Consider the following 17072-nt stretch of genomic DNA (forward strand, 5'->3'; position numbering starts at 1 on the left):
TGAAAACACTGTTTGTTATTATTCAGTATTTTGCCTGCTTTGGTCCTGGAGGAATTTTAAGAAATCACTTCCTTCTCTGCTCAGCAGCAGTGGCCGATCGTACACCAAGATTTTCAGTTTGTGTGTTCCGTGGGTCTAAGGAAAATATCATGTCTTACTGCTACTTACAATGCCAGATGTGCTTGTTACTTTAACACGGCGTTAAACTACATCACACTTATTACTGTTTTTAAGCGATGCCCTACTGGGATATCGCGAAACAGAGTGAGTGTGACGTGGGTCTGGCCGAAGCCGAGGGAGAGGGAGGAGGCGCGGTGGTGGTGGCTCTGCTCGGGTTACATTCCTTGTTAGCCTGCCTCAGGTTACATCCCTTATTCCAGCTAAGGCATCGCTCTGTGCCTCCAGGAGGGACTCGTCCAGCCACCAAAAATCCAACCGGAGTCAGCCCCAGGGCAGAAATCAGCGAGGGCAAAAATCGGATTCCCCTGACTGAGGAGATATCCCCAACTTAAGCAACTTCTCCCCGAAAGATCAGGTAAAATGCTTTCTTTTTGCCGCATTTTAACCTTGCTTGCGGGGATTCTGACCAAGCCTGTAGCTCTAGACGCCAGTGACCAACAGCCCCGTTTGTCCTCTGTGAAAGTGACACTGCCGAGGCTACCAGAGCCCAGAGTCGCACGGCCACCCCCGGCAGCATCGCTGCTCCCGCCCGCGCACCCAGCGGGGACACCTCCAGGGACGGGCCAGAGACGGCGGCCCTGCGCCACTGCGGGGCTGGGGCGGAGCAGCGACATCCTTGAGGCTCCGTCCTTGCCGCGGATTGAGCGCGCCGCCACCGCCTCCCCCAGCCCCGCCGCCGGGCCCGCCCCTTCCGTTGCGGAGCGCTCATTGCCCGAGCCCCGAGCCCGAAGCCCTGTGCTCCCCTCGCCGTTCCCGCTCCCGTCCCTTGTCCCTCCCGTTGCGGAGCGCTCAACCCGAGCCCCGCACCCCCCTCGCCACTCCTGTTCCCCTCCCGTTCCCCTCCCGTGCCCGTTCGGTTGCGGGGCGCTCGTTGCCCGAGCCCGGCTCCCCGTCCGTTGCGGAGCGCTCACTGCCTGAGCGCCGCACACCGCGCTCCCCTCGCCGCTCCCGCGCTGCTCCCGCTGCCCGGTGCGTACGGGGAGACCCCGCTCCGGGATGGGGGTGCTGGATGGCCGCCCAGCCGGCCTGGCACTTCACCTCCGGCGGCTTGATCCCGCCGGGCTTCGGGCGTTGCCGCGGGCCGAGCATCACTGCGTGGTGTGCCCGGAGCCGAGCTGCGGTTCCCGGAGGTTTGGGTTGGGGGTGTGGGGTGGCCGGAGCCGGACTGTGGCTGCCGAGGGGTTGGGGTGGCCGGAGCCGGACTGTGGCTGCCGAGGGGTTGGGGTGGCCGGAGCCGGACTGTGGCTGCCGAGGGGTTGGGGTGGCCGGAGCCGGGCGGTGGCTCCGGGCTGGTCCCCGGCCGTGCTCAGGGCGCCCCGGTGCCGCCGCAGCCCCCGCTGCCCTGCGGCCTGGCACGGCCGTGGGCCCCGGGGAGCCTCGAGGAGCCGGGAATTGCCAGCCCGCTCCCTGCGGTCCGGCTGGCCCGTGGAGTCCCGTCCCGGAGCCCCGGTGTGCCGAGGGGTGAATGCCCAGGGCCCGGCAGCGCTGAGGGAATTTCACCCTCCGGCGGCGGTGTGGGAGCGCGGTTAGCGGGGTGCGCTGCCGGAATCTGCCCCGGCCAGCGCCTGGCTGGGCACAGGGAGGGCAGGGCCTGGAGCCCCGTGGCCGGGGGGTGTGTGGGTGCTGTGTGGTGACTCGTGGCGGGGAAGGAGCCCTGCGAGCAAGGGCAGCGCGCCTGCAGCTGCCTTACGTAAACCCGGCTGTGCAGGTGACTCCTCCGTTCAGAAGGTGCCTTTCGGCTCCCTCTGCCCGCTCTGATCCACATCTTTCCGTCTCTCCTCGCAGAGCACCATGGCCACTCTCAAGGACAAGCTGCTCAGCCCCATCGCGGAGCCATCCAAGGTCCCCAACAACAAGATCACAGTTGTGGGGGTTGGCCAGGTTGGCATGGCCGCTGCTATCAGCATCCTTGCAAGGGTAAGGCTCAAGGACAGCGTGCTCGCCGAGCCCCTGTGCTGTCGTGCTCTGCACTGCCTGTCTTAGCAAAGGGTGGTACATTTGGGAGGTTGGCACAGGAATGAATCTTTAGCAGCTCGGGCAAGCAAGCAGTGACCTACAAGCCTGACCTCCACGTTCAACCTCTCCTTGTTCTCTCACCTTTCTGTCTGTGCTTAGCAGTAAATGTCTCTTTAGGCAGAATGATTTTCCAGGCTGCTGGGAAAATGTAGGTAGGAATGACTCCACAGCCTCTGCCTAACTTCTCATTTTCTTCTTAATTTCTTTATTCTTCCATAACAAAGCTGGAGTTTGCTTGGTGACGGAGCTCTGCTGGGCAAAGAATGGGGACAGGGCAAAAATCTAGGTGCAATAAAAGATAGGAATCAAGAGTGTTTGTTTTTTATTATTTTAAAGAATATGTGCCCTAGTAGCTGAAAATACTGCTCTTTCCTTCAGCAGCTTCTTGGTTTCTCTTGAGCCCTTTTTGCTTGTTTATATGATTTTATTTTTTTCCAGAAAGCTGTTAGTTTTTAAATAACTAAAAACAGAGGGCTGGACTTGGAGGTTATTATGACTTTTCCTGTTACTGGTTTGTGGGATATTTTTGTCACATCTCATGGTGCAGTCTTTGAGCAAAGTAAAGGCTCATTAATCAACAAGGATGTCTTGTACTTTGCACTTTGTTTTTAGAGAACATTGTGAAAAGACAGAAACTGCAGACTGTTTTTGTTTTTAAAAGAAGGCATCAACAGATATGGCCTGCCCCCTTGCAGGTGCAGATTTTAAATCAGGTAGCTCACAGTCAGGTGAAAAATCTTGCTTGTATGAATAAACTAGCTGTATTTGGTTTGTAGATGACCCTCCATTGTGTTACCCTGAGGATGCATGTTTTAATGCATGTTTAAATGTGTAAAAACCAAAAAAGTAAGGCCTTTCACTTTCTGATATTCATGAGCCCCATGAGCAAGGAAAAATGGACAATAAGACAGGCCACAGTGAAAATTAGTGTGAAACTGATGCAAAAGTGGCAAATATAGGTTTTAAAACAAGTAAGTAAGGAAGAAATTTAATGGAAAAACAGTGATAGGTCATTGTGGCTTTTTATATTTATGTTTTTAAGCACATGGTTGCCTCTTGTGGTTTGAAATCGGTTGTTTTTGAAGTGCTGTAACCTATGAGGGAGACAGGTGATATTACCACACACTGAACCATAATTCAGCATTCATTTAATGCACTTCGCTAAACAGGATCAAACTGCATTGTCAGATATCTAAGCACAAAGTTTTACTTTTAATCAACAGTATGCACCAAACCCAGAATAGGAACTGGTTTTAAATTCTTCAAGCATGGATGATGACATGGAGTTTATTTCAGTTAGGCTTCTGCTTTTACTCTCTCACAACGATAAGCTGCAGTATAAAACGTTTTTATAATAAAACCATCTGGTTCTTATAACTGAATTATAATAATGTAATAGAATCATCTGGGCTGAAAAAGATCTCTTAAGATCATTGAGACCAACCATTAATCCAGCACTGCCAAGTCCAGTATGTCCCAAGTGCCACATGTAAAAGTTTCATAAACACATCAAGGGATTGTGACCCTACAGCTTCCCTGGGCAGCCTGTTTCAATGCCTGACCACCCTTCTGGTGATGAATTTTTTCCTTCTACCAGTCTGAACTCCCCTGGCACAGCATATATCCTGTTCCTTGTTCCCTGGGAGCAGAGCCTGACCCCCTGCCCCCGGCTGTCCCCTCCTGTCAGGGAGTTGTGCAGAAGGTCCCCCCTGAGCCTCTTTTTCTCCAGGCTGAGCTCCCTCAGCCCCTCCTGGTGCTCCAGCCCCTTCCCCAGCTCCGTTCCCTTCCCTGGACATGCTCCAGCCCCTCCATGTCTTTGTAGTGAGGAAACACAGGATTTAGGGTGTGGCCTCACCAGTGCCAAGCCCAAGGGGACAGTCACTGCTCTGGTCCTGCTGGCCACATTATTGCTGATACTGTCAGAATGCCTTTGGCCTTTTTGGCCAGCTGGGCTGGCTCATTTTCAGCCACTGCTGACCAATATGATGTGGGTTTGACTTGTGCAAGATGCTTGGCTCTAATACTGATTTCAGTTTGTTGATGTGGTATTAAATTCATAAATTTGCGTGCCTCTAAAACTTCCACATTGGTTATTTAGTTCCTGCTCAGTTAGAGACAAGTCACTGATTCCTGAGTCCTGCATTTCGGCCACAATAACCCCTGCAGCACTGTAGGCTGGGGACGGTGTGGCTGGACAGTGCCCAGGCGGAAAGGGACCTGGGGGTGCTGGTGACAGCAGCTGAACATGAGCCAGCAGTGTGCCCTGGTGGCCAGAAAGGCAAATGGCTCCTGGCCTGGATCAGGAATGGTGTGGCCAGCAGGAGCAGTGAGGTCATTCTTCCACCGAGGTGGGGCCACACCTCGAGTGCTGTGTCCAGCTCTGGGCCCTCAGTTTGGGAAGGACATTGAGACACTTGAGCACACCCAGGGGAGGCAACGAGGCTGGAGAGGGGCTTGGAGCACAAACCCTGTGAGAAATGGCTGAGGGAGCTAGGGTTGTTTAACCTGGAGAAAAGGAGACTCAGAGGTGACCTTATCACTCTCTACAACCTCCTGAAAGGTGGCTGTAGCCAGGTGGGAGTTGGGACAGAACAAGAGGACACAGCCTTGAGCTGTGCCAAGGGAAATACAGGTTGGATATTGGGGAAAAGTTTTTTGTGGAAAGAGTGATAAAGTACTGGGATGGCTTGCCTGGGGAGGTAGTGGAGTCACCATCCCTGGATGTGTTAAAAAAAGACTGGATGTGGCACTTGGTGCCATGGTCTAGCTGAGGTGTTAGCACATGGGTTGGACTCGATGATCTTGAAGGTCTTTTCCAAGCTAGTCACTCTGTGAATTGATGTTACCATACTGATTTAGAAGTGGGAGCTAAATCTATTCTGCAATGTAAATATCACCCAGTAGCTCCTGTAGAGAAAAATAGCTAAAGAGTCCTTTTTCTCTCAATTTTAGTGTTGAGGAAGTCTGTTCCCATTGCATGCTTTTATGAAATGAATTGACTGATGGCATGTTGAAAGAGAATACTTACTTGATAATAATACGGTATGTTCCTTCAGATATTTAAATATTTAAAACAGGACTGTTTGCTGGATAGATTTAGAGAGTTTGCCACAACTCTGAAAGATGCAACTTTTTTCCAAAGGTGATAACTAAATTAAGAAGTGCTTTCCTAGCAGAGGGTTGGCTGTGCACTCAAACTCCCCACAAATGATACCTGTTTTGAAAAGCCTGAGTGAGTTTCATGAACCTGTGGTGTAGTGGCCTCTGAATTTTGAGATGCATCAGAACACCAAGAATAGGGCTGGTTTATTTGGAGAAGAGATGCTTTCAGATGGATGAAACATGTTACTTTAACATGTAATTTAGTTCAGCTCTGGGTTAACTTTAAAATGCATGTGAACTGCTTCATTGACTCCAAATTTTGTTGTTTTCAGGGTCTTTGTGATGAGCTTGCTCTGGTTGATGTCATGGAAGACAAACTAAAAGGAGAAATGATGGACCTGCAGCACGGGAGCGTGTTCCTTCACACTCACAAGATCGTGGCAGACAAAGGTGCACCTCAGTTTCTTTGATTTAACACTGATAGTCTGTGACTTTGCTTAATAGTGGAGAATTAGTTGTGTAGTCCTAAAGAACTCTTAGGATTTGGCATTGAAAAAGGTGAAATGTGTGAGTTGGGGTGAGTTCAGATGAACACCATAATGCAAGTGGCTCTTAGGCTGGGCTCTCTCTTACATCTCTTTACAATTTGGAGCTTGTTTAGTAAACTTGATTTTAGTGAAACTGTATGCAGGAGAAATAGTATAATTTTCATAGTGGAAATAAGAGTCAAAATGGTTTAATGTACTCTCAACACCCACATATAAATATATCAAATATGTTATGTTATGAGATGGTGCTGGCTTTCAAATGAATGTCTTGTGGTTTTGGGTTTGAATGCAATGCACATTGCAGAAACTCCCTGTAATTCCTGTATTAACACAATGCTACTGGAATTCGTGGAATTATTCTAAACACACTGTGTATCTTCTCCCCTGTGCTCTGGTTAGACTATAGTGTCACTGCCAACTCCAAGATCGTGGTGGTGACTGCAGGAGTCCGTCAGCAGGAGGGGGAGAGTCGGCTCAACCTGGTGCAGAGGAATGTGAATGTCTTCAAATTCATCATTCCTCAGGTCGTCAAGTACAGCCCCAACTGCATCATCCTGGTGGTTTCCAATCCTGGTAAGGCAGTCTTTTCCTAAATACTTGAAAATTTGGTTTGACAAGATAAAACATTACTTAGTTCTCAGAAAATATCTTGAAATACAAATTGTTGAAACTTAATAGCTTTTTGTGGACATCTGAGAGTACCAACAAATACTCTGTACTTCCTGATGCTCTCTTCATTCAGAAATTGTCATGGTGTCCATACTTTAAAAGAATGCTTTGTAATAAATACTTCAGTTCTTTGCGTACTTTGACTTGATCTGTAGGAAGTTTAAATTTTTTATCTCTAATGGATAGCTTTTGTGTCTGGATAGGATAGGGCTGTTTTTCAGCATGAAGAACTTGCCCTATAGTTGTGGCTATATTTTTAGGAAAAAGAATTTACATGCTGAAGCCTATGGTGAAAAAAAGGCTGACTGTACTCTACAGTTCAGTTAAAACAGAAGTGTTAATTATGCATGTTTGTGTGTTCAGTTGCAAGTATTTCATTGCACTGAGCTTGGATATTTGGGTGTCTAAAGGTGACTGTAAATGTTCTGATGTGCTTTGTAGGGTGTCCCTGTAGGGGTGTCTTTGCTTAATTCAACATCTGAAGGCAATATTGAAGAACTGTGGTGATGAAGAAACACTGCTTTTAAAGATAACCTGGCAGAGTGGAACCAGTGCATGCTCTCTTGGGGGTTGAGTAATTAGCTGGTGTACAATTAGCCAGTGTTCTGAACAAATACAGGAACTTGCAGCAGTTGTAAGCACTTACCTGAAAACTAAACTCAAAGATCAGGCTGTTCTTGTTCTAACAAGGCTGAGTTCAACCTGTTGACCTCTCTCCAGCAGAGTGGCTGCAGGAGGAGAATTGCATGTTACTTTTTCAGAATTTTTTAAATAATCCTTTGTTTTCTCAGTGTGTGGAGTTTGTCCACTAGTCTTACATGGTGAAGGTCTTTGTGAGCCCATGAGAAAGAGCTTTTGGGGGTGTAACCTTGATGCCCTTTATGCCCTTTCCTGCCCCAGCTGAAGCTGTAGGGAACATGCCACTTGTGAGGTGTGAGCTGTGCTTTGGTGCCTGAGCAGAGCAAATGATGCATCTCAGATCTATGTGCAGAGATTTGTTCTCTCCTGAGAGCTGCCTGACTCCTCAGAGTTGGAGTCAATTCCTGCAGCCTGGTTATTGTTGTTGCTTTGAGGTGTGGATTAGAGGTTTTTCTCTCTGCTCACATGCTTCTGTCTGCCCTACCTAGCTTTGGGTTTTTTCCTAAAACTGTATTTTTAGAAACACATGCAGCCAAAGCACATTGCTCATCTGACTTTTCATGCTGCAGAGGTGGTAAGTGGTGGTAAGACTTTTCATGCTGCAGAAAGTGCTCAGTGCACAAATTAAGAAATTAAACTGAAGGAATTAACAACTACAAAGAATATGTAAATATCAGACTATTGATTGCAAATTGTTTAACCTGTTGTTGTGATGGTGAACTGGAAGGGAGCTTTATTCAGGAAATTGCTGAAATGTTTTAGCCACGTGAGATCAGTCCCAGTTCTGAATGCCCTAGGGCTTTAACTGTGGCCAAAAAAAGTGTGTCTAACTTTAGCTGGTAGGAATCAAATCTCTAAGGACTTTCCTCGAATTTTCTTAGGACGCATCAAGCTACTGTTCAAAATTTCCAGCACTGCATCCATTTTAATCTCCCAAACAGTCAGATGCAAAATTCCTTGACTAGTGAGCACAACTGTGTTTTGAGTCCTCCAGACTGCCCTGCTACCCTCAGTAAGGTAATTATTGGAGCATTCTTGGAGTGGAGTTTCATTTGGCATGCATGCTTTTCCTTGCAGTGGATATAATGACCTATGTCACATGGAAGCTGAGTGGGCTGCCAAAACACCGTGTGATTGGAAGTGGCTGCAATCTGGACACGGCCAGATTCCGTTTTCTGATGGCAGAGAAACTTGGGATCCATCCAAGCAGCTGCCATGGCTGGATCTTGGGAGAACACGGTGATTCCAGTGGTAAGGAGCAGTTCTGACCTCCCTGGGAATGAGCAATGCCATATCAGAGGCTGAGGCATGAGATTTGTTATGGGATTCTGAAGGAGCAGCTGCAGTTGAGCTTGAGTAACTGGTACTTTGCTGTATTTTTATGAAGATTCGAGTTGAGAGAAGTACAGGAAATCTACTTACATATATTTAAGAAATGTATTGTGGCTGTACGATCAAAGCCTGAACTGAAAAGGCCAGTTTTGTGAGGTTGTGTCCTGAAGGCTACAGCTTGCTCCTTCTCTTCATCCTCAGTTTTTGGAGTACCATTCCATAGCCTGTAGCCCAGTTCTCCTCTGAAAGCAATATCAGCACTTGCTAGGTAAATAGCAGAGCTTGTTACTCTAGCAGTCCAGATTCAGGCAAACAAAATTATCCCTTACCTTATTTTGTGACTTTTCTCCTTGCTGTTTAAAGCAAAGATAGTTCTAAAATGTGAAATCAAAGAAGTTTATCTGTCCAAATTCAGTTCATGTTTTCCAAGTCTGAAATGCTGCAGCAGAAGGTTTATGTAGATGGTTGCTGCTTTGTATTTTCATGCTGTGTATTTCTAAGGGAGCCACCTCTTCATTTGATCAAAGCAGTGTCTGACCAACAGCAGCAGTTATTGTAGCCAGCCCTACACTAACGAAAGCAGAGTTTGGCTGAGCACATGCAGAGCTTAACCTGTGTCATTGTCACAGCTGCTTTTGCTTTGAAGTAACTCCAGATTCCTGCTTAATTCCCATTAACAGAGACTGAGCCTACCTCTGAGCTTCTTCCAGGATGCAGGGAAAAGTGCAAATTCCTGTCTTGATATTCTAAGTTTGCCTATTGCTATCCTCTTATTTGTGTATATAAGAATAGATATCTTGAAGGCTACCCCTAATACTGATTAGTGAAAGTGCAAATTTTATAGTTTTGAGTATCTAAAAGGCTGGGTAGCTAAAATATGTGGGTTTTTTACTAGAATTTGATGTTTCTGACTTCAGAAACTTCCAGAGTCTGAAAGTTCTGCTGTCACATGTTACAAGTGACTTGTTAAAGTGCCAGTACTGAAACAGTCTCATATTTGACTCCGGAGTTCTCAGATTTAATTGTAGCTAAATAAAAACTTAAAACCTGCCTCAACTATTGTTGTGATTCTGGCTGCTCCTACTTTGTTTCCAATTATTTTTGCTAAGAAAAGTGGAGGGGGAGTTGCCAAGTGCTGTTGGCACTGATGTCCTGCCTCTGTTGCAGTGGCTGTTTGGAGCGGAGTGAACGTGGCAGGGGTTTCCCTCCAGGAGCTGAACCCTGACATGGGAACTGACAAAGATCCTGAGAACTGGAAGGAGATCCACAAGCAGGTGGTTGCAAGGTACGATGACCTGAGGGATAATGGGAACAGATGCCATGCTGACAGCAGTTTGTCTGTGTTCTGCCTCTGTTCCTGGTGCAGCTTTCATGCCCTCTTAGGTAGAGGGCTGCTTGAGTGAGTGGGACTGCTTTTCTAAATGCAGAAATGTAGGATTGCAGCTGCTGAGATTTGTTATCTTGTAGGGAGACAAGTTATTGCATAACAAACCCACTCAGGTGCTGGAGCACCTCGAGCTGTGGGTTCTTGTTTTCCCACGTGGAGTTTCTTCAATGGGTAACTTTGTTCAAAGGGCACAAGCCCAGGAAAAGGTAGTGTGTTTCTGTGAGCAGTGTTGGAATTGGGGAAAATTCTGTTCATGGATGCAGAAGAGTTTGTGTACAGCTGACTACATGTTGCTAAGTCCTTTGTGAAAGGAGTGTACATTCACTGGGATAAAGTGTGTGCAGATATTGGCTAAAAACCTCAGGATGTAGTGGTGCTTTGACTCTTAAATGTTTGCCCCTGACTGAAACAGAGAACTTGTCAAGTCTATGTATGGTTTTTTACTTAACAAATGGATCCCTTCCTAGATGGGGGCTAATTTTATTTTCAGCTAATCCTGTGAGAACAACAGGATTCTTTATTATGCATAGGGGATAATGTAGAATTTATGCTTTATCCTCTGATGTTGAAATGCATAACTTGAATATTTTAATTCTGAAACTTGCAGTGTGTTACAGGAGTTTGAAAATTTTTAAATGGCTAACATTCACTGGTTTTAAGACTTGCAATTTGCAGTGACTTGCTTGAAAGCATCTCAGTGAAGTTGTGTTACAATTGTTTCCTTAGTGCCTATGAGGTGATCAAACTGAAGGGATACACAAATTGGGCTATTGGCTTTAGTGTGGCTGAGCTCTGTGAGACCATGCTGAAGAACCTGTTCCGGATTCATTCAGTTGCCACTCTGGTAAAGGTAAGAATTGGGGTCTGGCTCATTTTATTGTTCTGGACAAGCTAAATAGCCTCAGTTAGCAAGGTGCTGAATGAAGGAAGCTTTATAAAATACTACTTTGAATTTCAAATGGCAGCTTACTACTGCTGTTTTTTCTAGGCTGACCTCTTAGCTTACTCCTCTCTCAAGTATGGAGCTGAAAATAAAGTTCTCTGTGCAGAACTACCCTTGTGTGAAGCTTTGCCGTGTGTGGCATATGCAGATTCCTTGAAGTTTCAGTGTAATAGTGGAAGACTTCTTGGAGGCCCAGCTGTGAATCTGGGAACCAGAACTGTCCTTTTATATCTGGTGTAACTGGCTGCAGGTGATCTGTCCCAGCTCCACAGCCTCTGCCACAGCAAGGGCTCTGAGCAGGGGAAACTGCTCCCTCTGTTGGCCTGTCCTTATCCTGTGTCTGGATCTTTTCAGCTCCTTGCTGTCTAGAACTAAAAGTGAGAGAGAGGTTTGAAGGTGGGGTTTCTGCCTTCAGAATACCACCTTCACCTTTGGTATGGTCGGGCATTTGGTCCAAACCAGCTCTATGCTATCCATTTTCTTGAATACATCGTGGCTGAAATTTTTCTATGGGTTGTAAAACAATGGTTTTTGAGCTCTGCTCTGAGGAGCTTCTCTGCAACATAAACCAACCACAGATCTGTGGTGACAGGCCTGTGTCTGATCTCTTTTGTTTGTGACAGGGCATGTATGGCATTGAGAATGATGTCTTCTTGAGCCTTCCTTGTGTCCTAAGTGCCTCTGGCCTGACGAGTGTCATCAACCAAAAGCTGAAGGACGATGAGGTGACCCAGCTGAGGAAGAGCGCGGACACACTGTGGAACGTCCAGAAGGATATCAAGGATCTGTAACTCGGGAATTTTTGGTTCCAGCAATAGAAAAACAGCATGTTGTTTGCAGATGTGGGCTCTACTCACTATTTATCTCAATGGTTAACATGAAATGTTCTTCCAGACTTTTGTCCATGGTAGCTGAACTTAATGCTTGCTGCAACGCACAAACCTTACGAACAAATAAAGCAATTTTCAGGCATCTTCCGTTGTGCTAGTGACTCTTTCTCAGTATGTAAATTAACTGCCTTACTCTGACATTCTCCTTTAGTGTTTGCCACAGACCACATGGAAGCATAGACTTTGTGTCCTTCTAAAAGGTTGGAAACAAAGTAATAAGAGTGAATTGGTGGGATTTCACTAACACCACCTTGCTGTGAGGCTTTTATCATCACAGGTGCTGAGTAAGTGTAGTTCATTCCCAGACCGGTTTCTGATCAAGGACTTCATAGTTTTACTGATAGAGGGTAAAGGAAATGGAATGAGCATTTGGCTCTATGCCACCAGCCAAAAATATGCCAACAATAAGGTTCTGTATGCCACTGGCACAGGAAGAGTCCCATAGATCCTTCTCTCTTCTAGATGAAATTCTTTGCTTGTAATGGTGTCTAGTTTTTATAATTTGAAAAACAATATTATTTTCTATTTGATTATCCAAAATTCAAGGGTTTTTTTCTGGGCTTAGACTGGAATGTTGTGGTTTTGGTCTTGTTTATTCAACAAGTTGGGTCTTAAATCTCTAAATTCCAGCATGATTGTTAAAGTCTTTATATACTTGGAGGGGGAGCTGATTTTAAAAAAATCCCGAAGTTTATTTCTTAATCACTTACCATTATGGAGTAAATATTAACCATAAAATAGAGCTGCTCAACCTGAATGTCCAGGGGACAGACAGCATCAAATCCATCTGTCCTGTGGGGCCTGTAAGTTTTGTTTCATACAAATAGTCTGAGACTATGCTGGAGCAATTAAAAGCTCCTTTCTATCTGCATTAAAATGCTTTGGATATTGAACTAAAACACTTTCACAAGCAGGTAGCTTAATTTTTGTAGTTCCTTTTAAAAGGGAAGATCATGCAAGTGTTGTTATGTTGCAGGTTAACTTCTGTGATTCAGTAAGGATCATGTCGTTACTGAAATATGCATGGGATGCTGCTGACAGCATTATTTACAAAGGGTATCCCAGGGAGACCTCGGAAGATGTTTTATTCTTAGTTACAGGCTGAATTCCAGACTTCTTTGCCAATAGGAGGGAGAAAATTGTATTCTGTTTTCCTAGCTTGGTGTGGAGATGTTACTGGAAGGCTTTCCACACCTGGATGGATTAAAGATCCTGCTAAGAACTGTTTATGATCAGCTGGATTTAGGAGGTAAATGGCACAAGGTGCTGCTCTTTTCAGGACACAGCCAGTAGGAAAATTCACCTGAGCACATTTAGTACAGGAACCTTGCACAGTCCTGGCTTTGTTCTTATATTCTTCTCAGTCAATGAAGTAACTCAAAGTTGTGTTGTGGGACCTTTTCTTGCAGGATTCCTGACTGATGTGTGTGAAGAGGCATCAGCTGTCTCAGGAAACAGGGAGTGAGCCCTTTCCCCTTCTGGCAGTGTTAAATACTGATTTTGGAGGTCACCTGGCTACAGTAAATGGGATTTTTCACTGATTGCATCCTCCCTCATTAAAATGTAGCATCAGACTTTGTTCTGTGGCTGGCAGACTGAGACCCAAAGGTACATTTTGAGCATAAGTCAGGGTTCTGTCACCTGTGTCTGTCAGCTACTTCAATCCCCTCCAGGTCCACAGGGGAGTTTTTGTTTTGTTAATGATCACAAACATAACAAGATCTTTAGTGCCTAGACATTAAGCAAGCAGAGAGCTCTTGACAAAATCTGTTCTGTTAAAAGACTTAAGTGGATACAAGTGAAGGAGGGAAATGAAGGAACAAAGAAAAAAGTTGGTTTGCATGGTGAGAACTTTTCTTGCACATCAGCTTCCTCACTGTACTATCCTTTTCTTTCTACTTTTTTTTTTTTCAATTTTTGCTTTTGGGGATATGACATCATGAAGAAAAATTCTAAAAAATCTAGGCAGCAGTGAATAGGCATCCTGGGTGTTATGGAGGATTAAATAGGAATGAGTATTCTAGGTTAGTGGATTTTAAGCTTTTATAAATAGGCTCTCCAGCTATTACTTGCATCCAGTGATGTTTGTAAGCCCTGTGCAAGTACATCAATGATACTGTGATTATTTTCTCTTAGGAATCTTACCACACACAATCTTTTTATCTTCATTGCAGCTGCATGGCTGTAGAATAGGTTCTCTGTGTGTGTTTATACAATACCAGCCTATCACCTCTTGTTACTTGGAATCTATCCACAATTTAGTCTTGTATCAACCATATAAATTCCTAAATAACAATATTGCTATAGGACATATTATCCAAATATAATAGGCTCATGTTTAGCTTCTGTATGCTTTCTTTTGTCCAGGCCATTGATACATGAACTTTGTTCTTGTTTTATCCCAAGAAGGGCAATACAGGTTTTTAGCCACATTCTTGTGTGGCTGTGTCAGGAGGTACCTTGGTCACTCCTTGGTCCAACAGAGAACAGTGTGGAGCTATTGGACAGAGTAGTGCAGCCAGCAAGAAGAAACACTTGAGAAAACTGAGGACAACCTCCTCTGCTCACTCACACAGGGTAAGATCAGTAATGTTATTTTAATTGCCATGAGGCTCTGGGCCCCCTTGCATTTGCAGGTGCACAAATACTGGCTACGGAGCAGAAAGTCAGTCTGATTACCCTGCAAATGTACATGTTGATAGACAACAGACACAAGGGGGTTTACTGACTTTTACTGTTAAATCATGTACTTTTTTTATTAGTCAAAGGATAAAATTGGGGCAGGGAATTGAAGGCACGTTTAAGCAGTGAGATGGTGTTAAAAAGTACACATAGCTGCAGAGGGATGAAAATGTTTTATAAGTGTATTTTAAAGGTTTGTAGTGCCTATGTGACTTTCATACCAGCTAACTTAAAATTGTGGTTTATGGTAAGTAGGTGACTTCAGTTGCTCACTGAGTTCCTGTTACCTTGTATTTACACACTTCATGTTAGCCTTGTGCTGCAAAGAAATGCTATTTCCCCTTATTTACAGGTATAACTCAGAACAGTTAAGCCACAAATTTTCAGTGGAATGTGGATGCTGAACTCCTTGATGTCAGTGTGACGAGTAGCCCAGAAACATTTAGGAGTCAAGTCCTTACATTGTGCCCCTGTGGCCTTCCAGGGCAATGTCTTATTTTGGGCTTTTTTCTATAAACATTTCTCCCCTAATGCATGGGTGTAAATCCAGCCTTATGCAAGGCAAAACCTCCAAAGCCTCTCAGACTACAGTAGCCAGGGCCTTTCTAAAATTCACACCAATCCTTGTGCTGTGCTACATTTTTATGAACTGCTCCTGAGATACCATTGCTGTGTGAGCTGTTACCCTGTGCCAGCAAGGGAGTTGTGCAAATCATTAACTTGGATTGGTCTGTTGGAGAGGCCAGGCTCAGGAGGGCTGGATTTGCTCAGTGCCTGAAATGAATAATTTACCTGCAAACAGAAACAATAAGGACCAGGCAGTGGCTATGCAAAGTAAGATTTCTGAGTAAACACCTTCTTCTTTATGGTCTTCTCTTTAATAGCTTTTCAACATTGTTTAGGTGTGTTTACACATTCAATACCTGAGGTAAAAAAAATCCAGAAAATCTGTCAAAATAGCATGGAGGTGGATTCCTACCAACACTGATTTCTGGAAGGGAATACTGATAATTCTTGCTCTGTGAGATGTGCTAAATGAATATACAAAGGAAAGAAAAAAAATGTTTTGCTTGAGATACAGCTTTCTCTGTGATGCTAATTGTATATTTTGGGCAATAAGACAGAAATGGAATTATTTCCAAAGTCTCTGTTCACACAGCAGTCTCCACCAGTAGTAGAGACTGGAATGCTCTCCCAGTATCAGTGGGAATCAGTCCAAGAACCTCATCAAACTTGATTTTCCTACCCACAAAAGCAGTCCCTGATACCTTGATGCTCTGACTGAAGATCAGTCTAGAAGAGTATTTGTTGAACTTCTGATCATTTTTCTGAGTTTGTTTTTCCCATTGCAAATTGCTGTACAGAAGGAAATAATTTTAACATTACTTCTGTACAGGTTTGATTCTGCACATTGCAAGGTTTTGTTTGGTGGGTTGGGTTTTTTGGAAAATAGAAGAATAAGCATAAATAGATTTTTTAAATATACTTCAAGGGCATTCAAATCAGTAGAGTGGCTCTCAAGGAGGGAGAAAAGAAGACTACACTGACCTTAGCTCAAGTGCCTCTATTACACAGAGTAGGATTTATGCTTAAGTGGTTTGTTGAATAGGGATAAATTTTAGTATGTTAATTTTTAATCTGAAGGGTTATCATGGCATAGCCTGTTTTTTATCAAGTCCTCACTCTACTTCCACAGCTGAATGAATGGAGATGCCTCTCTCAGCAATGCACCTCTGTTTGTAGCATAGTCTTTCAAAGCATAAAAACCTTGGTTTACAGCCAGAGACGTAAAATGTAGTGGCCACTTGCTGCCAGCCCTGACAACAATTCCTCCAAGGCCACTCAAGATAATAGATGTAATAAGAATTTATACCTAGTCTTTTATCAGGAAAAAAAATGCCAACCCAGCCAAAAAAAAAACCCCAAAAATCTCAACAAAAAACAAATCTGGAAAGAGTTGACTTAGATGAAACAGAAAGGAAAAAGAAAAAAAAAGCAAAGAAGTCAGGACAAGACCAGAGACTTCCAGAGCATATAGAGCAAATAGTGACAGGACAAGGGGCAATGGCTTCATACTGACAGAGAGCAGGTTTAGATTGGATATTGGGAAGATATTTGTTCCCTCTGAAGGTGCTGAGGCCCTGGCACAGGTTGTCCAGAGCAGCTGTGGCTGCCCCATCCCTGGCAGTGTCCAAGGCCAGGCTGGATGGGGCTCTGAGCAGCCTGGGATAGTGGGAAGTGTCCCTGCCCACGGCAGTGGGAGTGGAACTGGGTGATTGTTAAGGCCCCTTCCAACCCAAACCATTCCATGATTTTATGTTATTAAGCAAGTGAGGCTTCCAGCTCACTGTGATTATAACTTTTAGTTAAGGAGAAAATACAAGTTGCACCCACATACTGACAAACTCCCATGGTAAATATGATACAAACACTGTGCTGACCTTAAGAAATAAATCATTATCAAAGCAAATACTTGTGTATATCTATTAAAGTGTTTGTGTCTTTGTACATGAGTCTGAATTTATAGATGGGGGCATGGCATCAAACAGTAGAAAAGAGGCAAAACAGATTAATAGTCTTACATTTTATTTTTCACATTACCACCATATCAGACATCAAACAGAAAGTCTCAGTGTCTCTCAGAAATTGTTTGCATGTGCCTGTGCATTTATTTCCCAGTAGAA

General features: G+C 44.6%; 1 protein-coding gene across 2 annotated transcripts; it reads left to right on the forward strand.

The window, feature by feature from the left end:
- The first annotated feature begins 310 nt into the window (after window positions 1-310).
- Window positions 311-11788, forward strand: LDHB (lactate dehydrogenase B). Of its 2 annotated transcripts, none has more exons than XM_063395453.1 (8): window positions 311-535; window positions 1966-2097; window positions 5631-5748; window positions 6246-6419; window positions 8232-8405; window positions 9654-9771; window positions 10600-10723; window positions 11440-11788. In XM_063395453.1, the coding sequence occupies exons 2-8, from the start codon at window positions 1972-1974 to the stop codon at window positions 11605-11607; spliced, it is 1002 nt and encodes a 333-aa protein (XP_063251523.1). In that variant the 5' UTR covers window positions 311-535; window positions 1966-1971; the 3' UTR covers window positions 11608-11788. The 2 variants fall into 2 exon arrangements, with proteins under 2 accessions (XP_063251523.1, XP_063251524.1); XM_063395454.1 differs by lacking the exon at window positions 311-535 and adding an exon at window positions 912-1149.
- The last annotated feature ends 5284 nt before the right edge of the window (window positions 11789-17072 follow it).

The sequence above is a fragment of the Prinia subflava genome, chromosome 4 (genome assembly GCF_021018805.1).
Source record: "Prinia subflava isolate CZ2003 ecotype Zambia chromosome 4, Cam_Psub_1.2, whole genome shotgun sequence".
Classification (NCBI taxonomy): Eukaryota; Metazoa; Chordata; class Aves; order Passeriformes; family Cisticolidae; genus Prinia; species Prinia subflava.